Source organism: Cervus elaphus, chromosome 20 (assembly GCF_910594005.1).
Source record: "Cervus elaphus chromosome 20, mCerEla1.1, whole genome shotgun sequence".
Lineage (NCBI taxonomy): Eukaryota > Metazoa > Chordata > Mammalia > Artiodactyla > Cervidae > Cervus > Cervus elaphus.
Window position 1 is genome coordinate 116,051,245 of NC_057834.1, and position 19,628 is coordinate 116,070,872.

Below are 19,628 nucleotides of genomic sequence, written 5' to 3' on the forward strand. Positions count from 1 at the left end.
CATTTAACATAAATTTGCTCTCTTGTTTAGCCCCTGGAAAATGATTCTTCTCTTTACATTGCTAGAGAAGAAATGTCTGCATTTGATAAGCTATTGGGTTAAATGTTCTCTGTTCTCTCACCCAACTTAAAATGGGGTACTTAAATGTTTCTGAGTAATAAGTGTTTATATTCTTACTCATGGTGAGAAGACAGCCAGTTATCTGATTATTGTCCCTCCAAAAAATTAGTATAAATTGGTCCCTGTAGATTAGTTATAGCCCTGTCATTAAACTGTCAGTGTCTCAAAGCATTTCCACTTGAATAATTTATAGATGACAACAAGGAGATACATGTTTTTTAAAAAACTCTGACTACTAATCTATTGAGATGATTTAGCAGTTTACTATTACTGGTTAGTCTTAAACCACAGACAAGTGAAAGATGCTTTTCAGATTAAATTTTCACAAAGTTTCATCTTATGTTTTCTTAAATTCACCTTTAGTTTGTCTGTGTTCTTTAACACGCACGCATTCAGTATTTGCATTTGTACAGTATTTGCATTTGTACAGAGAGACATTATACTGTTCTTTCAGAAAACAATTTGACAGTATGTATCACCAGTCATTAAATGATTCTATACTTTTTTACCCTGTAATTCCACTTCACAGACAGACTTTTCCCTTAAAAATACTTTAAGAATTTATCCCAGTATTATTTATACTGATAAAAAAAAAAAAACTAAAAAGAACAATCTAGTTGTAGGTGAATAGTTATGAATATGGTGATGTTACGTCTACTCAATGGAATGTTATTCAGCCATCTAACTTGCTGGTTCATTACTATGGTGTAGGTGGCGAAAGGACTGTATCCAACTAAACACTGATTACCACAGGAAGAAAAAGATGTACTTGTGCAAAAGACTGATAAGAAATAGACAAATGTGATTAACATTGTGGTAAATTTAGGGATTGTGTGCAATTTTTCTTTGTTTTTGTAAGAGAGTTACTGTCTTAGGTTCAGATTCTTTATTGACTGGGTAATAATACATTCATATTAATCAAAACTCAAAGTTATAGAAGGGTATATAATGAAAAGTCTCCTCCTCATCCTTGTTTCTAAGTTACCCTTTTCAGGAGTAGTATCTTAAGCTTCTTATTTATCCATCCAGAGATTATTTTATGTATAAAATATTATCATTATTTTCCCATTTTACACAAATGGTAAACAGTATTTAACACCTTCCTTTTCCCACTAATGTTGTACTTAAAAGATACTTCTTATTGGCTCATAAAGAATCCTTTCTATTTTATGGCTACATAATATTCCTTTAAATTCCATAATATACTATAATTTATTTAACCAGATCCTATTGGTTTTCATTTGGGTCATGTCCAATATTTTTCTATTACAAGCTTACAGTAAATAATTATGCACATATATTTCCATCTGGAAAATATATCGATAGAGTAAATTCCCAGTTTTAGGAGTACTGGGTTAAGAGTTAGTGTATTTAATTTTAATAGACACCGACAAATTTCCCACAAGAGAGTGGGTACCAATTTCACTCCTACGAACAGTGAGCAGTAGTACCTATTTCCCTATAACCTGGCCAGTGCAACGTATTACCAAATTTTATTTTGTCTTTACTAATCTGACAGATAAAAAATGGTTTCTTAATTAGGAGCTAACTCATCATGGCATCCGGTCCCATCACTTCATGGTAAACAGTGAAAACAGTGGCTGACTTTATTTATCTGGGCTCCAAAATCACTGCAGATGGTGATTGCAGCCATGAAATTAAAAGACACTTACTCCTTGGAAGGAAAGTTTTGACCAACCTAGACAGCATATTAAAAAGCAGAGACATTACTTTGTCAACAAAGGCCCGTCTAGTCAAGGCTATGGTTTTTCCAGTAGTCATGTATGGATGTGAGAGTTGGACTATAAAGAAAGCTGAACGCAGAAGAATTGATGCTTTTGAACTGTGGTGTTGGAGAAGACTCTTGAGAGTCCCTTGGAGTGCAAGGAGGTCCACCCAGTCCATCCTAAAGGAAATCAGTCCTGGGTGTTCATTGGAAGGACTGATGTTGAAGCTGAAACTCCAATATTTTGGCCACTTGATGGGAAGAGCTAACTTATTTGAAAAGACTCTGATGTTGGGAAAGAGTGAAGGCAAGAGGAGAAGGGGACGACAGAGGATGATATGGTTAGATGGCATCACTGACTCAATGGACATGAGTTTGGGTAAACTCTGGGAGTTGGTGATAGACAGGGAGGCCTGGTGTGCTATGGTTCATGGTGTCACAAAGAGTCAGACACGACTGAGAGACTGAACTGAAGTCATTAGGAATTATTTTGAGTATCTTTTCACATGTTTATGAGCCATTACTGTTTCTGTTTCTGGAAGCAGACAGATATTCTTTGTTGATCTTTTCCCAGTTATTAAGGGTTCTTTATACATTAGGGAAATATATCCCTTTTTCTGTGGTTTCAAATTCAGAATTTTTTTCCAGTTCATGATTTATTTTTTGGCCTAGCTATGGTTTTCTTCTAACCATGTGAAAACTCAAAATTATCAATTTTCTCTTTTATGCTTCACTCTGCTTCAACTGTACTTTTAAATATGCTAGATGCTTTCCAGCTTTAAGGTCTTTGTGTTTGCTGTCCTCTCTGCCTGGAATTCTCTTCCCAGAGATATGTGTTCTACTTCATCCTTTACCTCTTTTGAATCTTTGATCAAGCATCAGCTTTTAAGTTGACTTCTCTATGTAATATTGCAACACCTCTTCCCTGCCTTGTTTTTCCTCCATCACCTGGAGCTCACATACTTTAGTTTTGTCTCACATCATATTACACCTCACCTATACAGATGACGGAGAAGGCAATGGCACCCCACTCCAGTACTCTTGCCTGGAAAATCCCATGGACGGAGGAGCCTGGTAGGCTGCAGCCCATGGGGTCGCGAAGAGTCGGACATGGCTGAGCAACTTCACTTTCACTTTTCACTTTTATGCATTGGAGAAGGAAATGGCAACCCACTCCAGTGTTCTTGCCTGGAGAATCCCAGGCATGGGGTCGCACAGAGTCGGACACGATTGAAGTGACTTAGCAGTAACAGCAGTATACAGATGAAACAAGTGGGAATTATCTTCAATGTCATCACCTCAGGAGACTAGAGCTAGAAACTGGGTCCAGTGAATATGCCATTGCCCAAAACATTTAGGGGACACTTCTTTAAAAGCTGCCTTCAGAGAAAGCTTAAAGGCTCTCAAAGAAAGAAGTCCTGCCTCCTAAAAGCAGTGTTTCTTAAAGTGTGTCCCACTAAACACTTGAACCAGAAACACCTTGGAGGGAGACAGTTGGGAGCTTATTAAAAAGACAATTTCCTGGTCCTTACCACAGATCTGTTGAATCAGAATCTCTCAGCGATGGGACTGAGAATTTTCCTTTTGAATAAACTTCATAGGTGGTTCTTAGGCCTTTAAAGCTTGAAAATCACTGCCTTTATAGTCAGTGTCTCCCAGCTTGTTTACCTAACTTATTTTGACCCAAAGACTTAGAACTATTTCAAAACCTCAAAGCCACCTTTAAAGGACAAAGGTTCATATGCCAGTGGTGCTGAAGTTTATCTCTTGAAATGAGCTGCACAATGGATGGGCATGCAGACTTGGAGAAATGATGTTGTGGTAGGAGACAGTAGTCTTTGGCTGTTTTTCGTATGCTTGACAATGCTAGCAACATTGTTAGGTCTCACTTTACATGTTGTAGGCCCTTGGCTTTAACTTCCCTATTAAGGGCAAAAAAGAAGGGAGAATTCTGTGTTGGCGAGACAGTAGATGATCTCTAAGGTCCTTTCTGTGTATTTTGTGTTCTGGTTTTTCTACTGAGCTGTATACGTGTTTTTTAACAAACCCTGAACACATGAATGAATATGTATAACTCATGAGGCTTACTACTATAGCAAAAGCCAAGTTTGGCTTGCTTTAAAAAGAAGAGCCTCCTTAAAGTGATTTCAAGAGATATAATATAAAAAACAAACAAACAAAAAACCACTCAGCAGCCCATACTGGAAAAGTCCTATATTACTGTTGAATGTGAATTTCTTCTACTTGATAACCTTTTGTTTTGGAAAAATGGTTCCCACATTATCAGAAAGACATTTAATGTGTTTAATAGTTCAAGGGTAAGCAGCCAGAAATTGTGATGCTTCTTGGTTTCAAAGTAGTTAACATTGTGTGTGTATGTGTGTGTGTGTGTGTGTGTGTGTGTGTGTGTGCACGCACAGGTGCATGCACACAAGCATGCGTGAACGCTGTCAGTCAAGTATGACTCTTTGCGACTCCATGGACTGTAGCCCGCCAGGCTCCTCTGTCCATAAAATTTTCCAGGCAAGAATATTGGAGTGGGTTGCCATTTCTTACTCCAGATTGTTTAATTTCATATTCCCTTTTAAGTGTGTAAAGTTTTAGAGTACTACACAACTGCAGCATTTATAATTGTACTTCCTTATTTCCCAAATATCAATACCTGCCCTTTTGTTCTCTGAGAGTAATACCAGTGGTTGTATTTGTTTCGTCAACAATTCTTTGATGCTGTGTCTTAATACACAAAAAAATCTTTTAGTGTTGGCCCATAGGTATAAGTTATCATTTTAATCATGGAAAAAATGATAAAAATTTTGAATATAATTATTAATTTAATAATGATCATATAGCTACCAATTTTAAGGGTCTACCATGTTCTAAGCACAGTTCTGAGTGCTTTCTGTGTCTTACAAGAGTGTTAAGTATTTTAAAGATGTGTTATTTTCACTTTATATACAAGGCTTCTTTAAACTTATGGATGTCACATTGAAATGTAATAATCAGGAAGCCTCACACAGAGTATTTAGCAGTGTTTTAGCAAATGTGCCTCTTTACATTACCTGATATACAGTAGGTAGACAGCAGATGTAGAATTTCATCACCCTCTCCCTAAATTGTTGTGTTTCTTTTAGTATATATTTTTTGTTGAAATACAGTTTAAAGTTGATGACATATGTAATTATGGGTTTGATTGAAAGAAACTAAACTATATCATGTTTTGAATTAAAATGAGATTACTTTTTCTCATATCTGATTTATTAGTAATCCTGGTTTCCATTAACAGGATAGAAAAGATCTCTGCTTCAGCGACTGAAAATTTTACTAATGATTAATATGTGCTAGCCATCAGATGTTCTGTTTATTTTTCTCCTCAAACTTTAGATTAAAACCACTTCCTCTTATCTTTCCAATTTAGACTTCTAATAGCAAGATTGGTGAATATAAGCTTCTAATTACATTTTCTTGGGCCTCCCCGGTGGCTCAGATGGTAAAGAATCTGCCTGCAATTCAGGAGATCTGGATTCAGTCCCTAGGTGGGGAAGATCCCCTGGAGAAGGAAATGGCAACCCACTCCAATATTCTTGCCTGGATAGAGGAGCCTGGTGGGCTAGTCTATGGGGTCACAAAGAGTCGGACACAACTGAGCAACGAACACTTTCACTTTCTTTACCAAGGCCAGAGTTTGAGGCTTCACTTCCTATCCCCACCACTTCCACCACTACCTACCCACCCATGCCCCAGGGAACAGTGAGTTGCTTTATTAATTCTGACTTGTTATTAACCATTTTACTTCATTCATTTTCTCAACCTGCCCTTCTTCTTTCCCTCTTTCCCTCATTTTACCCCCTTAATAAGAGCATTCTTTGTCTTTTCAAATTTGTTACTTTAGCCTTTGGCTTTGGGGGGTTGATTTTGCAGTTTGTTCTTCCCATTCCTCAAGTCAGTCTATGATACATAGGTTGTTTGATTTATTAAAATATTTTACAATCAAAAAACAAAGTCGTTTCTTCTTGCCACGGAATGGTTACCGTTGCTTCCCCCTTTGGTGTTTGAGATTGCAGCGGTTCAGTTGCTGTGGAAATCATTTCCCTCTTCATGACGCCTGACTCTGATGAGCACTATTGGTAGTTAGACAAGTTTGCTGCTGCCTCTAGATGTACTGACACACTTTTGTATTTTCAAAGGAAGAAAATACCACAATTATGAGAGAACTGCATTTATTGTCTTACAACCACTTGTTTTTCCCATGTCTGATTTTGCTGTAAGGTTTTGAACTAGATTTCTGCTACCCGTAGTGTGATATGAATGGTAACTTTGTGTTGTGAATGATTTTAAGAAGCAGGGCCTCCCACCCATGAGAAAGATTTGATATTTGCATTGTGAAGTTCTTGTAAATTGTAAAGGAAGGAACTGGCAAGTAGGCATTTTTTAATTGGAGGCTGTCCATTGGCGCTATGGGCTCTTGATGATTGCAATTTGAAAATTTCAAATCTTAGGAAGATCTTAGGAGCCAAGATCTGAATTCTTAATTAAGATCTGCATAATTCAGATCTTAGGAAGATTAATCAGATTAATTAAAGTTTTAACAAAGTTTCTCTGATTTCAACAAATTGTTAGTTAAGGCCGCTAGAAAGCCTCAACTGACTATGTGATCCCTTAATATTTCTCACCTGCTGAGAAATGATTGGAATGATTTGCTAATACCTGGTAGAAAACTGATTGTTTTTTTATAGTAATTGAATGGTTTAATGGTTAATGTGACCTTGAAGTCTGTGCCTCCCTTGAATATTTTATATAGTTTTGAAATTTATGTTGTAAATTTAAACCCAATTAAATGCCTACACTTTCATAATTATTTTCCCATCTCCATTTTCACAAAAAGAGGATTTGGGACATACATACACAATTTCCAGGCAAAATTGTCTTGAAATCGAATTCCTAAAACTAGTAGGCCAACCTGCCTGCCTGCCTGGCTCCCTTCTCTTCCTTCCTTCCTGGCTTCTTTCCTTCCTTCACTTTTTGCCAGGTCTCCTCTTTAGCTAGTATTTAATATCACTCATGAGGCTAATGCTGTGATGGGCATCTACTCTGTGATATCCATTTAATCCATTAGTGTGAAAGCAACAAGGACTTATTTTCTCCCTTTTGTAGGAAACAGCGTTCCAGCTGTTTTTTGACATCTTTCATTTCAGAGGTTGCCAGTGATCAGATGAGGGTCAAGATTGACTTTGAAATATTTTAGTAGTAAGCAGAAAGAAAAATGAGACCTAACTTTCTAGTCTCCTGATCTGCACATCTTCACTGATGAATTAAAGCTATATGGGTGTGAATTGTGGTTTAGAGGCCTAGGCTGCATCAGCACCTTTTATCCCATAATAGGTGTGGAACGTGAAGATCTGAATTTTCATGGGGGCACTGATATTTCATGGTCAACAATGGGATTTTTAAGGCCTTGTCATTTCAGATTGCCATGAGATCTGGTTATTGCTGCTCTAAACGTGTGTATGAACCTAACTCCCAATGAACTTATTGCAGTGGTGCTAACTTGTCTTGACACTCTTACCAACAGTTCTCGTGGCCCTGTGTGTAGTCACAGCACAGGTTTTTGTGGAGGATTCAGCCTAAATTTCTGGGATAAATTTCTATACACAAGAAATATATTGGCTTTAAAAATTAAGTGGTTTGATTCTGTTTTGAATTTGGATATCAAATGAATCTGAGCACATGACATTTTAATGCCGTTTGTCTTTTCAAATGGATTTACTCTCTAATGCATGTGACGACAGGACTTTGCTCATCAGCTAGAACATACATTTCAGAGGAGTTGTTACCTAAAATATTATCATAAGGCATGAGAAAACACATGATTTAAGTTGCCTTTCATGAACATAATTAAGAATTAATAAGCCAGTACCAGTGGCTAGTCCCTAGAATTTCCACTGTTTTGCCTTTTGTGACCTGTGTTATTAAAAGTCCATTATTTTTACAGACTTTATTAAATTGGATCTTATTAAAGCATTCTATATTTGCATTTGGTCTTTCATAATTCATTATTATTATGACATTTACTTTTTACCATCAGATCTGAAAACATATCATAAGCTACCCTTTTCTCTTGAAAGAAATGCTAATTTCAAACAGTCCTCTAATAGAAGAGAAAAGCTTTATCAGTTTTTTCATTTATTCCAGATCGTGTTAAGAATACTAATGCTAGACTTCGGTATGCTAATATCTCTGAGCTTTTTTTGGTCAAAAGCTTAGAATTATTATTTTTATCCCATACTAAGTATGAAACTAGAAGACCTGCTACTACTGGAGAAAACAGCAATTCTAAAGTACAATTCTTTATTCTAAGGACCTGCAAAAATGTTGCTGAATCCTGTTTAGACTAGGATGCAGCTGGTCAATTTAACTTTTACCACCCAGTATTTGTCCTCTTGAAGAAATTCTTTCCTCATAAAATTCTTTTTGTTTGTTTTTCTGATAGTTTAGGGTAATACAGCTTGTCATGTTTAAAACTAAGAATCCTATGCTGTCAGTCCTACTCAGCACTTAGGGTGTGCCGCCTGATTTTCTCTTTTCTGATAATAATTTCTGATATTGATTTCTGATAATCATTTCTATTCCATTTATGATGTAGTTGAAAACTTAATATAGTAAGATTTTATGTATTGCTATCAGGCAGACTGTCTAATTTTATATAACTGAATTTTTTCAGTTATAATATTACAATTATAATAAGACTGAATTTTTTCTTTGGGTAGTAGTAAATTTCTTAAATTCTGAAATGAAGCTAACTTTGGATTTTGTCTCATTTTAGATTTCTGACAATGTGCAATAGACACTTTGGCAGTGTTGTTGCACAAACCATTCGGACTCAAAAAACAGATCAGTTTCCACTTTTTCTGATTATTATGGGAAAGCGATCATCTAATGAAGTGTTAAATGTGATACAAGGTAAAGTACATTCATAAGAGGAGTAGAATGTCTCCTTATTTATGTAATAGCCTTATAATATTTACCATTATAGCTGAAAATTATTCTCTGTATTGGTGAATATCTTTGCATTTTGAAATATAGAACATCCTGAAGAAGAATATCTTCAAAAAGTATAGGTGCTATGAAATATGAAATATACTACATGAAAATCCAATCAAAACACCTTAATAAAACTGCATAGCCCTTGGGATATAGGTTAATCATGTTAAATATTCAAAATTGCTAAGTTTTCTAAAATAGAAATTAAGTCATAATCAGTCATCAAAGATGATGTCATTTGTGTGTGTGTGTGTGTCTGTGTATACCTATGTATATTTCTTGCTATAATTATGATTGGTTGAAGGAAATCCTTATATTTAGTTATCTGGAAAAACTTGTGACTGGGTATTGTGAATTGAATAGTTCACAGTAGCAGTTATTTTTCCTTATTTGTGTGAATCTGTGTCTAGAATGCAACCTTGAGGTGTGAAGCTATAGAATGCCTGTCAATTTAATCACAGCGCACATTCTTTACCAAAAAAATGAGTGTTACTAACATATATGTTACTAACATACCCTAAAGATTAGCATAAAAAATTACCTTATTCGTGGCAAAGCTTAAATTGAAAACAGTTTTTTTTTTCTATGCCACAGGGAAAACGATGTTTCAAGTGCTCCAAGCTAAAGCTTTTGTCTGAAATATTTAATTTCTGCCCCTATTTAAGCTAAAAGTTCGATAGTAGATAATGCAATAAGAAAGGGGTATAACTTCTAGTGCCATTCTAACTCAAATAAAACAAAACCTCCAGTATTTTATGTTTTCTCTATAACTAGAACGTTCACTTCCGTAAACAGTGTTAAAGAAGACCTGCTGGAGGGACAAATTACATAGATTAAGTAGATAATGTTTCATTTCAGTTTTCCTGTCAGGGGCAATGTTACAATAGCTAGTGGTTCTCAAAGCATGGTCCCTGGACCCTGAAGGTCCCCTAGACCCTTTGAGGGCATCTACAAGGTCAAAAATGTTTCCATAATAGTAGTATACTTTTGTGTGTGTGTGTGTGTTTTACTGTGTTGACATTTGCACTGATGGCACAAAACTAGTGCCATTTGAAACTGCTGGCACCTTAGCACAAATCAGGGCCATGACCCAGAACTGTACTAGTGGTCATATTTTCCACCTCCGTGTATGTACATTTTTTTTAAATTATTTTATTAAATATTAAACCTTTTTATAGTTTATGTGACATAGTTGGGCAGACATTTCTCTAAAATGAACAAAGCGACAGCCTGTTACTTCAGGCTTTAGAACTAACAACATTTGTTGCCAATGATAGAAATTTGGTTTTTTAAGCAAAAAGTTAGAATGTCCCCCACCATTTAAGACTGACAGATTAAATACTTTCCTGGTGACATCAGTGGTGGTACTAATAAATGTGATTTTTTTTTTTTTATCATAAAATTAGCTGTGTCAGCATTCAAAAGAAATGGATGACTCAGTGAACCAATATTTTCCAGATGACAAGTGCATAATGTTATAAACTCATGCATGGGTAACAGACCTATTCAAAGGGCAAAATAAACCAATGGATTTTAATATAACACAGTACAGTAAGTTCACTGATACAGTTTCCAGTTCCTCACATACCTAATCTTAAAAAATATCCCACTTGTCAGTTTGGGAATATTAAATAAAAAAAATCTATAGTTACCTATTAAAACACTCCCCTCTTTTCCAACTATGTATCTGTGTGAGGCCACAATTGCTTCATAAATTTTAACCAAGATGACACATAGCTAGTTTAATGTAAATATAGATATGAGAATCCAACTGTGTTCTATTAAGTTTAACATTAGAGAAATTTGCAAAAATGTTAAAACAATGACATTCTTCTCAGTAAATCTTTCCTTTTGGAACATATAGTCATTTTTCATAAAACATGTTTATATTAGCAAATTATGAGTTTATTATTGTTACTTTTAAATGGATGGATAACTATGTTTTAGATATTTCAGTTTTAATTTCCAACACAGTGGATGTTGGTAACCATATCCATGTAAACAAAATTTCTTCAGGGATCTCAACAGCTTTTAAGTATATAAAGAAATTCTTTTGCAATAAACTATAACAAATAAATTGTCCCTGAAATGCATTAACTGATACTTTTCTGCATCTTGAATCATTAAGGACTTAGATATAAAGTTCAAGTAGTTTGGCAATGAATCCATAAATTAGGGTCGAAGCATAGTTGATAGGCAGTGGCTTTAAGCCTAAAATTAATGGCCATGATATAGTCACCTATTCAGGGGACAACAGAGGACAAGATGGTTGGATGATATCATTGACTCAAAGGACGAGTTTGAGCAAGCTCCGAGAGATGGTGAAGGACAGGAAAGCCTGACATGCTGCAGTCCATGGGGTCGCATAGAGTCGGGCATGACTGAGCGACTGAACAACAACAGTAAAATTATAATATTTCCCCAATGATGGTTCTAGTACCATTACAAAGTATTCATGCCCCATGCTCTCTTAGTCACTATAGTTTACAAATAAGAAATGGAAACCCAAAGATTTTCCCAGTATGGAAATCTACATTGAAGTTACTCTTATTAAACTTTTACCGTTTATTGTATCTATCACACACAGTGATACTGTGTGTCCTTGGTACCAGGTACTTTATATTATCTCTAATCCTTCTAAGAACCCTACAGAGGGTTCTTATGTTCATTTTGCAGATAAGAAAATTGATTGTTTCAGAGCTACAGTCACGCCCTCTTTTCTTATTCACTTGTTTACTAAGTGAGTATTTATTAAGCCCTTGTCATGTGCTAGGCAGTTTCTAGGTACTAGATCATGTAAGAAGTAGAACTAGGGTTAGAACTCTGGCTCTAAAACCAATTCTACTTCTTGGTAATGTTATATCACACCAAGATAGTATTTGTTCTCTAGCTGATTTATGGAGAGAGTAGTGCTCGATGTGGCCAGATTAGATTATTTCTTTGACTAGAGACCAAAACTGCCCCCTAACCCCATGTTGCCAGTGATCATAAGGAAAACTGGGAAAGGACCATTGAAGGATCATGTTAGGCAGATGGTACTCTGGAATAATACAAGCAAGAATGCTTGTTATGTGTTGTCTCATTGGTGGCCATTCCATTAGTGGGACTAGAAGTCACCTTCTGAGGCCTTAGAGAAACAAGGTCTCTTTTGCCTGTTGGTTTGAAAGAAGAGAAAAATTGCTATATCTTTACAGATCTTCGAGATTTTCTCTCTTGTAGATGCATCCAAAGCAAATAGCAAGACTCAATGAATGCAAAAATGGCATATATGTGCTATATGTTTGTTATGGACTTGGAAAGAGAATAAAATAGCATTCAAGAAGATCAAACATTTTAAATATCCTGTCCATAAAGATTATATAGCATAGTTATTTGAAAGCAGCTAAAAGGGAAAAATAACATTTAGGGGAAAAAATGTTTTTTTTTTTCCCCAGAAACTGAATTACCATTTGTTTCACTAAAGAAATTTTAGTAATAGGAGATAATTCTAAGTAAACAGGGTGCTAAAGTGGCAAAGAAGACAGGCTTTTGAGTCAGACTCATATGGTTTCAAATCCTGGTCCTATAACTTAACCAACTTGACCTTGTTTAGTCAGGTTACTTGAGCTCTGTAAGCCTCATTTTCCTTCTCTTTACTATCAAAATCATAATGAGCCTTCATAGAATTGTTATACAGATTAAATGAGATTATATATATATAAACCTAATCATTTAACCTAATCACTGGCTTACAAACAAATGGTAGTTGTTGCCAGTGTTGTTAAGTAGATATGTTTTCCTAATTTGAAAGATACTTTTTTCCTTGTGACTTGGATGTTCTAAATAGTGCCAAGAAATCTTTATAAAGAGACTGTTCTCGCAAATCTAAGTATTCTGAAATTTCAACTGCCAGTGTACTGCATTACTTTGTTATTGAAAATAAACTTTCCAATGCAAGCATAAAAGTCTTTATTGGCATGCACGCATGCTGAGTCGCTTCAGTCATGTCCGACTCTGTGCGACCCCATGGACAGCAGCCCACCAGGTTCCTCTGTCCATAGGATTCTCCAGGCAAGAATACTGGAGTGGGTTGCCCTTTCCTTTTTCGTTTATTGACATGCTAGTCTGTAATTTTTTAGACTGTAGTTATTCCATACTGATAAATTCTAGAGCAGCTTCCCATTTTCTAACCTTGATGTAAAGTTTGGCAATCTCGGTGTGTTGCTAGGTAACACAACAGTGGATGAGTTAATGATGAGACTCATGGCTGCAATGGAGATCTTCACAGCCCAACAACAGGAAGATATAAAGGATGAGGTAAGGTGAAAGGTTAAGTGGACCTTTAATAGGATTTTGATGAGATAATTTGTCAAATAGTGATGTTTGCCTATGTCCTGATTGATAAACAAGGCATTGATGAAGATGTATTTCTACATGAACCAAGGATTTTTATGCCACTGAATTTACCTTTCATTCCATTCTTTTCATGACCCAAAGAGCCAACAGTTTGTTTAACTTTATGAAGTTATACTTTGCTAAATTTGCAATTTACAGGAAACAAACTCTGAAGCATGCTTATAGGAGAAGCTATATAGTCCAGTACTAGTATATGGGTATTTCACTCCCTTTTAAGGTCCTGTTACTCTTTTTGAGATTGATTACCAATAAACACATTTTACATTTGAACATATTTTTGAATCACTGTGAAAATTAGTAAAAAGATCACCAGAATTCTGAATTTCTGCGTCTCTCAAACATATAGATGACATGGGCATGGAACCTCAAATAAAATAGAATAATAATAACAGCAATATTGATAATACAATAGTAGTCAACACTTACTGAATATTTATAATGTATTAATACTTGGCACTATTCAAAGCACCTTTCATTTATCATCTCATGTGATTCTTAAAACAATCCCATGAGGTTGTATATAATTCAGAGTTCTGGCTGGAACAGGTGATGCTTTCAAACTAGATTATTGAGAAGAGTTTAATAAGGCGACTATTTATAAAGATATGGGCAGAGTTTATAGGAGTCATCAATGGATAGTATGCTCTCGGGCTAAAGGGAGCCATTACCACCCTTAGGCCTGAAGGCCAGGGAAGGGTAGTATGTGGAGATGATTGCTTCTTTCAGGGTCAGCCCTTTTGAGCTGGTAAGGAGGAGAGTAAGGAATAGCTTCCCTTCCCTTTTATACTTATGATCTCCTGCTAGTACCTTCTATTGACCTAACCCAACTAGCAACTGAAAGGCAGGCAAGAGAACCTCCCTGGGCAAACAACTAGGTAGAGCATTAAAGTGAGAAGTGAAAGTGAAAGTCGCTCAGTCACGTCTGACTCTTTGTGACCCCATGAACTATACAGTCCAGGTAATTCCCTAGGCCAGAATACTGGAGTGGGTAGCCTTTCCCTTCTCCAGGGGCTCTTCCCAACTGAGGGATCAAACCCAGGTCTCCCACATTGCATTTGGATTTTTTTTACCAGCTGAACCACAAGGGAAGCCCAAGAATACTGGAGTGGGTAGCCTATCCCTTCTCCAGTGGATCTTCCTGACCCAGGAATTGACTGGGTCCTGCACTACAGGGAGAGTCTTTACCAGCTGAGCTATCAGGGAAGTTCAGGTAGAGCATGGGTGAAAGAAAAGTGAAAGTGTTAGTCACTCAGTCTTGTCCAACTTTTTGCAACCCCATGATCTGTAGTCCGTCAGGCTCCTCTGTCCATGGAATTCTCCAGGCAAGAATACTGGAGTGGGTTGCCATTCCTTTCTCCAGGGGATCTTTCCAACCCAAAGATTGAACCTGAGTCTCCTGCACTATAGGCAGATTCTTTAGTATCTGAGCCATCAGGAACTGGATGGGCAAATGGAACATAATCCAACACAGATTGGTACTGTCATCTCTACTTTTCAGATGAGAAAACTGAGAATCAAAAAGGTTAATTTACCCAAGGTCGCACAGCTAGTAGGATCTATGTTAATCTCAAGTAATTATTAGTGCTTTATCAGTCAAGAAATTTCTGGATTTGAAAAGCAATCTAAAGGTAAAATATGAAACAAATTTTATCATATTAATTTGAGATGCTAAATTCATATATCAAATTATTCTTTAATTTTTCTTTGTTTTTAATTTTTAAAGAAAGAGTTACATAGAACAAATAAAGGAGAGTTTGATTTTTGAGCAGTAATGTAAAGTTTCCAGGTATAATGAGTGTTTTCAATACAATACCCTTTGGCTATTACAAATGGGAAACATGTAAACAATTTCAGTATAACCTTTAATATTGTGTTTAACTTTATTTGTCTCTGTCTTCTGTTAGACTGAGTTTAAAAGCAAGGGTTATATCATATTCATATTGTAACTCTGTCTTGTAACAGTTTGGGCTTCCCTGGTGGCTCAGTGATAAAAGAACCTGCCTGCCGGTACAGGAGACATGGGTTTGATCCCTGAGCCTGGAACATCCCCTGGAGAAGGAAATGGCAACCCATTCCAGTATTCTTGCCTGGGAAATTCCCATTTCCTCTGTGAGAAATCCCACAAGAGGAGTCTGGTGGGCTCCAGTCCATGGGGGTCACAAAAGAGTTGGACACGACTTAGCAACTAAACAATAACAAACTTCTCACAGTGTTCAGTTCAGTTCAGTTACTAGTAGCTACTTTAAAAATGTTTGTTAAATGACTAAATAAATAATTGAAAGAACTTATATAAAATAATGTGACTTGAAAAAATAATACTTAATTACAGTGGTATAAAACCTGATATATCCACGTTAACAAATATGAAAGTTCAGAGTGCTATAACTAGAATTTTAATACTCAATAGGTTCCTTTTGTTGCTGTAAAAAATTTTGTTTGTAATTTTTCCTAATAGTGTTTCCTTTACTCTGAGGGAAAGGTAATTGGGTATATAGAGAGATTTTGTTACTTTATAAATTGACACTGACATTTTGAAATTATGAAGTACTGTACTTAGTTAGGAATTTGTAATAATTGGTGTGTTGCCATTCAAGAGTACATTTATCCTGGAATAGAGGCATTGATTGACAATAATGCACTAAATGCCTTCTTCAGCCATTTAAATCTTGAGTCTCATTAGTACTAGATTTACAGATTATGCTGTATAATAATATGAATGTATAATATTTGCATGCATATTCCCAGTTCATTCTTTCATCTTAATTTGTGTTCCTCATAATTCGTTGGTAAGGAAATTGACTTTAATTCCTTTAATACTGAGCACAAAATTTAAAATGAAGGTTACAGGAAATGTCTAAGACTCCATATAATTGAAATTTTTTATTGAAATTTAACTGCAAGAGATAAGGGTTTCTCTTTGTTTTTAGGGTGTCTTCATGAAAGTTATCTTTCAGGTCATAAATAGAATTCCTAAGAAAAGCTTTTCTAATTTCTAAGTTTAAAATCTTCTCTTGAACTATGCACAGATCATGATTTGGTATCTGCTGAGTAAGTGATAAGAAACACTGTCTCTTATAATTGTGAATTTGGCTTTACTTCTTTAAAATTTCAAATAAGACTTAAGCATACAGTTAAAATGGAATTTGTGAGCAGGTTTGAAGGATGACTTCCTAGGCCTGAATTTATTTAAACTTAACTTTGGTTCACGTACGTTCATCACTTCAATGATTCCATTGTATTAGTACAACCAGAAATGCCTATATTATAAAGCTTTTATTAAATAGAACCAAGCACAAACTATATATTAATGACTCATTCTTCAGTGGCTCAGAATGAACTAACCTTTATATCATTAATTGTTCTGTCTCTAACCAGGAAGTATAAAGTACATGAGCCTCTGTTTTGACAGAACTACCTCATCATAGCTTTATTTGTAGATATTTTTGTTAGTGGTATTAATTTGATTTTCTAAGTGTTTACTGAGCATCTATGAAAGGTACAGCACTGGGCTCGGTCCTAGGGACAGAGAGGTACTTTGCTCTAGTGAGGAGCTGTATCTTTCATAGATGCTCAGTAAACACTTAGAAAACCAAATTAATACCATTAACAAAAAGATCTACAAATAAAGTAGTGTATTATTATATTACTATCTATTTCTTCCTTTAAGTCTGTTAATATTTGTTTTATGTATTGGGTTGGCCAATCGAATATTTAGGTGCTCCTTTTTTGGGATACATACTTTAAAAGGGTTCTTCATCCAGTGACTTTTCTTCATAGTTAAGTCCCCAATCACACCAGATGCTATTTTGTGTCATGTTGCTTGTATATTCATTTCATATTCTTTTTCTATGCATCAGATGTAGGGTACCAGTAACACAGCTGTAGCAAGACAGACAGGGTCCTTGGACTTACCAGCATTTCCAATAAATCTGTGAAGCTGTCAGGTAGATGAAGCCCCAGGAGCACCTATCCGGGGTGAGCTAGGCATGCTATGTAGGCAGCTTGACGTGGAGCACACAGAAGGGCTCTTACATACTGCCAGTGCAAGCTAAGAGGCAGGTAGAAGAGACAAGAAATAAGGTAATAATAGTAGTCATTCTTCAAGTTTGTTCTACATGCCAGGTATAGTTCTAATCTCTAAGGCAGTGTTTTTCACTGTGTTTCCCAGATTACTGTTGTACTCAGCTATCTGTCAAGGATTACAAGCAGCTAGTTTGAACACGCAACGTAGTCAGTTTTGTTCACGTTTATTTCATATTTTGAAATGTAAGAAAATTGCAGTATCCTTCCAAATCCTGTTTCATTCATCGTATCTTTTACAATTTATTAAATTCCTCGTGTATTACAAGGATTGCATTGGTTGTTTAGTCTTGACAAATACTCATTTGACTGCAGCAGTGTGATTGCAGCTTCTGGACTTTCGTGTCATTCATGTGTGACTGTTAAATTTATGTTCATATTTTCTTGCTTAAATTAGTTATATTCTTAGTTCACCAGAACTTTTCATGGCTTACCTGTGGTTCATTGAAGCATAAAGATAATGATGAAAATACTATAAATGAATACTGTAAATCAGGAGACTTCCCTGGTGGTCCATTGGTGAAGAATCTGCCTTCCAAAGCAGAGAACACAGGTTTGATCCCTGGTCAGGGAATTAAGTTCCCACATGCTGCAGCTGTGAAGCCCACAGACTCTGGAGTCCATACACCACAGGTAGAGAGAAGCACATCTGCTGCAATGAAAGATCTTGCATGCCACACCAAATATCCCATGTGCCATAACAAAGGCCCAATTTAGCCAAAAATAAAAAAATAAAATAAAAATAACTATTTAAAAATGCTGTAAATCAGTATGGACAGTTGAAACTAGTTCAACATCAGTGTAAACATAATTGAGAGAACTCTAATGCTAGCATAGAAAATGCAAGGGAACTGACTCTTGATACTGATTTCATACTGGCCTCGATAAAAGGAACTTTTGACTGAAAAGTAAATATATGACTATAGATTGTATAGGAAACAATCTGTTTACCCTGATGCCACTGCTTCTCTGTTATAAAATTTTTAATAAAAGCACAAAGCCTTCAAAGTTTTTGTTTCATTTTTAAGTAAAGTCCAGTGACCTGCCACTCTGTTAAAGCAATAGATTTTTTTCAGGACAAAAGAAAAAGTAATACTTACCATTAACACATTTTTTAAAAATCATATTGCTTACCTTAGAAAAGTAACCAAACCACAGAGGAGAAATTGCTTACAAATGGCAGTCTTTGAGGTAAAAATTGATTCAAATTCTACTGTTGCCAAGAAACTTGTAAATCCAGCTACTACAAAATTAACAGTAAGAAAAAGAAAAGCCCAAACAATAAAGCAGAATGAGTTCTGAAGGAAGTAGCTTCATCAAATGGCACTGTTGGATGGCATGCAATGGCAATAGGATGATCTGTAGAAGAGCGGTGACCACACTGTGCTCACTGTCTTGCTTTGTTGTTTTTCAGTCCCTAAGTTGTGCCCAACTCTTTTCGACCCATGGACTGCAGCATGCCAGACTCGTCTGTCCTCCACTATCTCCCAGAGTTTGCTCAAATTGATGTCTGTTGAGTTGATGATGCTATCTAACCATCTCATCTGCTGCTGCCCCCTTCTCCTCTTGCCCTCAGTCTTTCCCAGCATCAGGGTCTTTTCCAGTGAGTTGGCTCTTCACATCAGACAGCTGAAGTATTGGAGCTTCAGCTTCAACATCAGTCCTTCCAATGAATATTCAGGGTTGATTTCCTTTCGGATTGACTGCCTTGATCTCCTTGCAGTCCAAGGGACTCTCGGTAGTCTTCTCCAGCACCACAGTTAGAAAGCATCAGTTCTTCAGTGCGCAGCCTTCTTTATGGTCCAGCTCTCACATTTGTACATGACTGCTGGAAAAACCATAGCTTTAACTGTATGGACCTTGTCAGCAAAGTGATGTCTCTGTTTTTTAATACTCTGTATAGGTTTGTCAAAGCTTTTCTTCCAAGGAGCAAGCATCTTTTAAATTCATGTCTGGAGTCACCATCTGCAGTGATTTGGGAGCCAAAGAAAATAAAATCTGTCACTGCTTCCACTTTCCCCCCTATCTTTGCCATGAAGTAATGGTAACAGATGCCATGATCATAGTTGTTTTTTTTTTTTGAATGTTCAGTTTCAAGCCAGATTTTTCACTCTTCTCTTTGACACTGATCAAGAGGTTCTTTAGTTCCTCTTCACTTTCTGGCTTTAGAGTGGTATCATCCACATATCTGAGATTGTTAATGTTTCTCCTAGCAGTCTTGATTCCAGCTTGTGATTCATCCAGCCTGGCATTTTGCATGATGTTATCT

General features: G+C 36.1%; 1 protein-coding gene across 4 annotated transcripts in view; it reads left to right on the forward strand.

The window, feature by feature from the left end:
- FAF1 (Fas associated factor 1) overlaps positions 1–19,628 on the forward strand; it is a 502,843-nt gene that overhangs the window by 386,193 nt on the left and 97,022 nt on the right. For all 4 annotated transcript variants that reach the window (XM_043876171.1, XM_043876168.1, XM_043876169.1 and 1 more), the window contains 2 exons: positions 8,667–8,803; positions 13,092–13,180. In XM_043876171.1, coding sequence (XP_043732106.1) covers positions 8,667–8,803; positions 13,092–13,180 — 226 coding nt within the window. The remainder of the gene's footprint in view (positions 1–8,666; positions 8,804–13,091; positions 13,181–19,628) is intronic.